The sequence below is a fragment of the Ranitomeya variabilis genome, chromosome 8 (genome assembly GCF_051348905.1).
Source record: "Ranitomeya variabilis isolate aRanVar5 chromosome 8, aRanVar5.hap1, whole genome shotgun sequence".
Classification (NCBI taxonomy): Eukaryota; Metazoa; Chordata; class Amphibia; order Anura; family Dendrobatidae; genus Ranitomeya; species Ranitomeya variabilis.
Window position 1 is genome coordinate 105,288,819 of NC_135239.1, and position 8,055 is coordinate 105,296,873.

Sequence of the window (8,055 nt, forward strand, 5' to 3'; positions counted from 1 at the left end):
TGGCACCCGGGGCAAGAATTCATTTTGGCGCCCCCCCAGGACACATTCGATTTTCACACTTAGTCATGTACCCATGAGCTCCTCTCCCTAATGCTCTCAATGTTCAGTGAAAAACATAGAAGCAGAAAAGAAGCTCGTTGTCACATACTTATGGTCATAAGTATGAAAGTCGCATATGAGTGAAGTGTCCATGTGACAACTACTGGAACCTGCAGAGCTGAATCCTGACATCGCAGGCTTCTGAATTCTCACAACTAATGTGCTGCACATTTTTAGGATTCTCCCTTGCCTGTGTACAGTCATGTCAGCACAAGCATGTGATTTGTATACTTCTGACCACATTCCGACTAGACGTGCCCGGCCTCGCTCAGTTCATTTTCATTGAGTGAGGCCACACATGTCTAGTCAGCATGTGACCGCATGTAGGTAAATCACCAGCACCAGAGAATCCTGACAGCGTGCAGTGCGCACTGTGAGAATTCAGAAGTCTGCAGTCACCCGCATACATGTTTCCTCATACATGCCCTCATTCCCCAGTACTGTTTCCTCATACATGCCAACCCATTCCCCTGTACTGTTTCCTCATATATGCCCCCATCTCCCCCTTTGCTCTTCATTTTGTGTCCTTAAATCCCCCCATCTCCTCTCCAAATCTCCCCACACAATAAATCCCCCCATTCCCCACACAGCTCCTCATCATTCCCCTCATTCCCCACCATGCGTCTCATCATCCCCCTATTCCCCACACAGCGTCTCATCAGCCCCCTATTCCCCACACAGCATCTCATTATCCCCCCATTCCCCACAGTGTCTCATCAGCCCCCTATTCCCCACACAGCGTCTCATCATTCCCCTATTCCCCACATAGCCCCTCATCATCTCCCTATTCCCCACACAGCGTCTCATCAGCCCCTTTCCAAATTCCCTTGTACCCTGGGTCCACCATGGTGCAGCTCCTCTCCTCACATGGCTCCATGCTGCAGCCCCTCGGTCCTCTCCTCGCACGGCTCCATGCTGTAGCTCCTCATTTCTGGCTTCTCTTCTCCACCAGCAGCTTCCTGCAATCGACTCCTCCCCCTCAAGAAATCAACTCCAGTTTAGATGCTGCCCTGCAGTCATATCTTCAATTGTACTCGTGTCTAAGATACGAGTACAATTGAATACTGGGAGCCAGCGCGCTGCAGCTTCTCTGTGCCGGCTGTCAGCTTGATAGTCGGCACAGAGAACAGCTGACTCCCAGTCCAGGGGGGTGGCAGAATGCAGCTGCCGGGGAGACACTGCGGACCGCCGCATTAGGTGGCCCGACTGCGCCCCCCTGCCAGCTGCGCCCGGGGCACATGCCCCGGCTGCCCCCCCATAGATACGCCACTGACTAATATCACCATAAGTGCCATTATACACAGGAGATCTGTGCTTAGTATGCAGTGTCTGTGCACAGGTAATACAGTGATCACCGGTGACATTATACACAGGAACTCTGCATATAGTATATAATGTAAAGGTAATACAGTGATCACTGGTGATATTGTACACAGGACTGCTGTATATAGTATACAGTGTATAGTGTCAGTGTACAGGTAACACACTGACTCACCAGTGGCATCTCTAGGTGAAGTCCTTCATCTTCATAATAAATACATCACTGCACTAATAATATCCCTTAATTAGCCCCTATGGTAATAATATCTCCCATCCTGGCCCTTGTGTGTCTCATTCCTGGCTCTAGCCATATGTTCTCCTATCCTGCCCTCATATGATGTCCCCATCCTGCCCCATCTGTCCCATGATCCTTCCCCATCTGTCCCATGATCTTGGCCCATCTGTCCCAGGATCCTGCCCCATGTGTCTCCATCGTATCCATCTTGCCCCATGATCCTTCACCATCTATCTCCATCCTGTCTCGTGATCCTGCCCCATCTGTCCCATGATCCTGCCCCATCTGCCCATGATCCTGCCCCATCTGCCCCATGATCCCGCCCCATCTGTCTCCATCATATCCATCCTGCCCCATGATCCTGCACCATGTCTCCATCTTGACCATTATCCTGCCCCATCTGTCTCCATCCTGGCCCATCTGTCTCCATCCTACCCCATGATCCTGCACCATCTGTCTCCATCCTGTACCATGTCTCCAACCTTCCCCCTGTGTCTCCATCCTGCCCCGTGTGCCTCCTATCCTGCTCCCTGTGTCTCCAATCCTGCCCTGTGTCTCCCATTCTGACCCCTGTCTCCATTCTGCCCCTGTGTCTTCAAACCTGCCCCCATGTCTCCATTCTGCCCCAGGCTTCATTCAGATATCAGGGATTTAAAAAAAAAAAAAACAACACCTGTGTTTCTGATTTATTTTTGATCTGTGTTTGATCAGTTCATCAGTTTTTACCATAATTGTTTCAGAAGTGATTTTCCTGTATACAAAAAAATGAAAAGCTTCTCTTGCCAATTGCAAAGTTACATATAGTCAGCACACATAGGGCATAGAGATGGCATCTCTGTGCTGTCCATGATTTTTATGGACCTATAGTGTTGCATTGGAGTGTTTGGGAATGAATCATACATGTCTCAGTTTTAGAACATGTGAAAAGCACCATAGACTGTAATCTGTGCATGTTCTATCTGTGAAAAGCACAGATCAAACACATACGTGAAATATGCATGTATGAAAAAGAAGGCACAGAAAAAAATCCCCCAAACATATTGCAGAATCATATGATTTTTAAATAATAGCTTCAAAGACAGAGAAAGCTATATTTTTATGAAAGACGCTCTTTAAGTGAAGCCAGTACTGTTCTTTAATGCACGTCAAGGTCATCTCACATTTATAAAGTTTACATCTCACACTACAACCCCTGTCAAAAATTATGGAATCACCGGCCTTGGAGGATGTTAATTCATTTGTTTAATTTTGTATAAAAAAGCAGATCACAGACATGGCACAAAACTAAAGTCATTTCAAATGGAAACTTTCTGGCTTTAAGAAACAGTAAAAGAAATCAAGAACAAAAAATGTGGTAGTCAGTAATGGTTCCTTTTTTTAACCAAGCATAGGGTAAAAATTATGGAGTCACTCAATTATGAGGGAAAAAATTATGGAACTACCCTGTCAATTTTAATTCCCAAAACTAACACCTGCATCAAATTAGATCTGCTTGTTAGTCTGCATCTAAAAAGGAGTGATCACACTTTGGAGAGCTGTTGCACCAAGTGGATTGACATGAATCATGGCTCCAACACGAGACATGTCAATTGAAACAAAGGAGAGGATTATCAAACTCTTAAAAGAGCGTAAATCATCACACAATGTTGCAAAAGATGTTGGTTGTTCAGTCAGATGTGTCTAAAATCTGGATCAATTACAAACAACATGGGAAGGTTGTTAAAGGCAAACATACAGCACAGCGTCAAGACCGGAAACTTAAAGCAATATGTCTCCAAAACAGGAAATGCACAACAAAACAAATGAGGAACGAATGGGTGGAAACTGGAGTCAACGTCTGTGACCGAACTGTAAGAAACCGCCTAAAGGAAATGGGATTTACATACAGGAAAGCTAAATGAAAGCCATCATTGACACCTAAACAGAAAAAAACAAGGTTACAATTGCCTAAGGAAAAGCAATCGTGGACTGAAGATGATTGGATGAAGTCATATTCAGTGATGAATCGCGAATCTGCATTGGGCAAGGTGATGATGCTGGAACTTTTGTTTGGTGCCATTCCAATGAGATTTATAAAGATGACTGTCTGAAAAGAACATGCAAATTTCCACAGTCATTGATGATATGGGGCTGCATGTCAGGTATTTCCCTCATAATTGAGTGACTCCATAATTTTTACCCTATGCTTGCCATTTGAAATGACTTTAGTTTTGTGCCATGTTTGTGATCTGCTTTTTTTTATACAAAATTAAACAACTGAATGAACATCCTCCAAGGCTGGTGATTACATCATTTTTGCCAGGGGTCGTATATGAGACAATCAAGTGATCTTATGACTGATAGACATGCCAAATCCATCATTACAAAGATGCTGTTGTAAAGGAGGAAAGCAGAGTTTGGTGCAACTGTATGGATTTACAATACAGTCTATGAATAATATGATTGTCTCATAGGTGGTTTTGTGCAAAAGTACACATTCCGGCAGCAACAAGCCAAAAGATGCACAAAGAAGAAGCGTCCCAGTGTACAATATCCCATTAACTCTAAAAACATTGAGACTGTAAAGTATCGTTTCCCACGGGATGTAGTGAGACATCGGATCCAGATACATCGGTCTTTCGCTAATGTCCAGCAGCCTCTAGGTAATTTGCTTAGATTGTAATAAGCAACAAAGGACACTATAAATGGACGGTAACTATTGTGATGCCTCTGACTGCTTCTTTAGTATTACATTAAGGCTGTGTGCACACGATGCAGATTTAGTGCAGATCTGCAGCGTTTTTTTCTGCTGCAGAAACGCTGCAGATCTGCAGTGTGATTTACAGTACAATGTAAATCAATGTAAACAAAAAAAAGCTGTGCACATGGTCCAGAAAAATCAAAGAAGTGCATGTCACTTCTTTTGTGCGTTTCTGCAGCGTTTCTGCACCCCTCCATTAATAGAAATCCGCAGTCGTAAAAACTGCATAAAAACCGCACAAAAAACACATCAAAACCGCGCAAAAAAACGCATAAAAAACGCAGCTGCGGATTCTGCCAGGAGGTGCAGATTTAGTGCAGAAAATTCTGCACCACATTTCCTACTTGTGCACATAGCCTTAGAGTCTTGATTGTGTAAACAGCAGTATGAAGGTTCACTCCAGTAATGGGAGGGACTGACCAAATCTTATGGCCACATTCAGATTTCACCAAATCTGTGATGTGTAAATACCGCCTATGCCATGCATTACTTGGCTATTACACCATTACTTCTTTATATTTAGTGCAAGGACTTATCATTGTTTCATGTATATATTTAGGCATGCTTCATGAACAAACTACTGTACGTTTAACCTGGAGAGGTATTCCCAATAACATCATCTCGGCTGTATCATTGCCAAATTATAAGAAGAAGGACGGTTTTGACTATTATGTCTTCAATAAAGGTGATTGTGACATATTTCCATTATTATTGATAATTATAATTAGATATTACTCTTCATAAATAAGACAGATGCATAAATAAAAAGCCCTGGAAACCTTTCTTATTAATACAAAGGATAATAGCTTGTTCATTTTACTTTTAGTTGTTTTTTCATTAAAACGTACTCATATAATGATGTGTTATTTTTTTTTTACTTTTAGACAAATACTACAACATTAATATGTCAAGCAAAACAGCAGTGAAACCCCAACCTGGCTCTGAGCAGAATATCTCAAAGGACTGGTATAACTGCAAAGAATGAGGAAACTACCATAACAGACAACTACATTATCAATAATGGACTCCGCTTTTTACCTTAAAAACAATGCACCATTCTTATCTATGCTGAAAATGAGATTATTATTTATTTTACCACTTCAAAAAAATAACTGTATAACAACCCACACCATTTGAAATAATATTTATTGTTTAATTACGTGATATACAATCACTGTAATCTGATTTTTAAAATGAGGTGAAATCAAACTTGTTCTTAAGTGATTAAATCTTATTATTGTAATGTTAAGGTCCTAACAGTTTTCAGATTATATATCACATGTAAAACAAAGATTCCTAAACATGCTGTAGTCTTTTCCGCACTAACATTTTAGCAGTAAATAACGCATTGATTAAACCTTATAAAACCTGACATTTTCATTGTATTATTCTGACATCAAACTGAAAGGATTTTCGTAAACACAAGAAAGTCTGTGTCTGAAATCCTGCAAAGTTTGGGGCTATTATTAGGGTATGTTTCCACGGTCAGGAAACGCTGCTTTTTTGACGCTGCGCAGAGCTGCAGCGTCAAAAAAGCAGCGTCCAGATGTTCCAGCATAGTGGAGGGGATTTGATGAAATCCCGTCTCCACTATGCGTGGAAACCCGCACGCGGCGGCCCTGCGACTCCGGACATGCTGCGCGTCTTTTCAGATCGCAGGATGTCCGTACACCTTGCGGGGACGCAGCGTCCCCGCAAGGCATATCACAGGGCGCTATGGGAGAGAGCGATCATCCCGGATGTGAAGAGTTAACACATCCGGCATGATCGCGTTCCAGAAAGGGGGCGGGGCTTAGCGCCGAGCGGCTTCGCCGCTGCGGCGATACCGCCGGCCATCCTGACAGTGGAAACATACCCTTACAGTGCCTAAGATCACAGTGTGATATTTCTGTGAATGAAAACCTAAGGAAGGTTTAGGCTATGTTCACACGTTGCATTTTTTTGCTGCATTTTTTTTTCATAGAAATTTTAAGCTGCGTTTCACAGTATAAGCAAAGTCTATGTGATTTCAGAACTCTCATGCACGCACATTTTTTTTTTTTCTTGACTGGTTTGGAAAACTACTCTATTTTTGCAAACTGCAGCTTGTCACTTTTTTCAGCGTTTTTTCCACTTATTTGCAGTGTTTTTTCACCCATGGGAAACAATAGGTAAGGCTAGGTTCACATTGCGTTAGGGCAATCCATTTAGCGCTAGCGCTAGCGGATTGCGCTAACGCAATGTATTTTTATGGATCGCGTTTGGGGGTCGCGTTAACGTCCCCGCTCTCACAGATCCCCGATCTGCGAGAGCGGGGAACGGACCTCGGGCGCGCCGCGGACGCTGCAAGCAGCGTCCGAGGCGCGTCACAGAAGAACGGCACATCACTAGCGCAAGCCGAAAAGGGCACGCGCTAGTGATGCGCTGCTGGCGAAATTAACATTGCTGTCAATGGGTGCACTAACGGACCCGTTGCACGGCGTTAATTGCGACATTTTCGCCGTGCAATGCTGTCCGTTAGCGATCACCCATTAACGCAATGTGAACCCAGCCTTAGTGCAAAAATGCAGCAAAGAACGCAGGTATCAGGTTTTCTGCGTTTTTGGTGCAAAAACCTAGGGAAAATAAATCATGCTATTTTTTGGGTCACTAAACTTTATCAACATGCACAAGAGATAAAAAAAAAGCAGCAATAAAAACACAGCAAAAGCGCAAAAAAACAAAAACAAAGCAAAACTCACAGTAGAAATATTATAATAGGGACAGATAGGTCTTCCACTACACTCAATCCACCAGATGGACACCCTACCAGGAGTGTTCACATTTAAACAAATGAGGGCCTTATACCACAAAAGTGGCATAAATTTCACGAGAGTAGAAATAGTATAATAGGGACTGACAAGTCTTCTACTACACTCAGTACAGCAGATGGACACCCAAGCAGGAGAACTGTCACGAGAATAGAAATAGTATAATTTTGACCAACACGTCTTCCACTACAGATAACCCAGCAGATGTAGACCAACCATAACATTTCCACAAATTTGTGTTATCATCAGCAGCAGCCACAGCTGGCACAGAAGCCACACTAAAGATATCACAGAGTGCATTCACGTGACATTAATGCATCACACTAAGAGATGCAATATCACCTAGTCTGTACAGTCTGTGATTGGGGTGCAAAAGTCTTTGGAGATCCATGACTTGTTCATCTTGATGAAAGTTAGGCGGTCTACACTTTTAGGGGACAGTTGGCTGCACTTATCCATCAGGACACCACCAGCAGACACGTTCTGAGAGAATGCTGAATGCCGGGCATGATAAAACCTCCAAGACTTGTGAGGCAAGCTCAGGCCGCTCATCCATTTTGGAATACCCTCCCTTATTGTATTGATATTCAGTTCTAGATATTCCTGCACCAACCTCTCCATTCCTTCACCACGTGTAATACTTGGACTCTGTTTTGCTGGTGAACGAGTTGGTCTACAAAAAACTGTCAAAGGACTCACAGAAATTGCTTCTTCCACTTCCACCACTGCTGCTGCTGCTGCTAATGTTTTGGCATTGACCAATTGCCGTGCCGAAGGTTGGAAGTCTAGAGCTGTGAGGTGAACTGTGTGCTTCACTTCTGTCTTGGGGAAAAGCTCTCTTAAGGTTGTGTAAAAGAGTGTTTGATACTATA

At 43.2% G+C, this 8,055-nt stretch overlaps 1 protein-coding gene across 1 annotated transcript in view; it reads left to right on the forward strand.

Annotated features, from left to right (window-relative positions):
• PRG4 (proteoglycan 4) overlaps positions 1-5,760 on the forward strand; it is a 187,449-nt gene extending 181,689 nt beyond the window's left edge. Inside the window, exons 18-20 of the mRNA XM_077277614.1 lie at positions 4,108-4,296; positions 4,954-5,079; positions 5,279-5,760. Coding sequence (XP_077133729.1) covers positions 4,108-4,296; positions 4,954-5,079; positions 5,279-5,379 — 416 coding nt within the window. The 3' untranslated portion in view covers positions 5,380-5,760. The remainder of the gene's footprint in view (positions 1-4,107; positions 4,297-4,953; positions 5,080-5,278) is intronic.
• Positions 5,761-8,055: the final 2,295 nt, after the last annotated feature.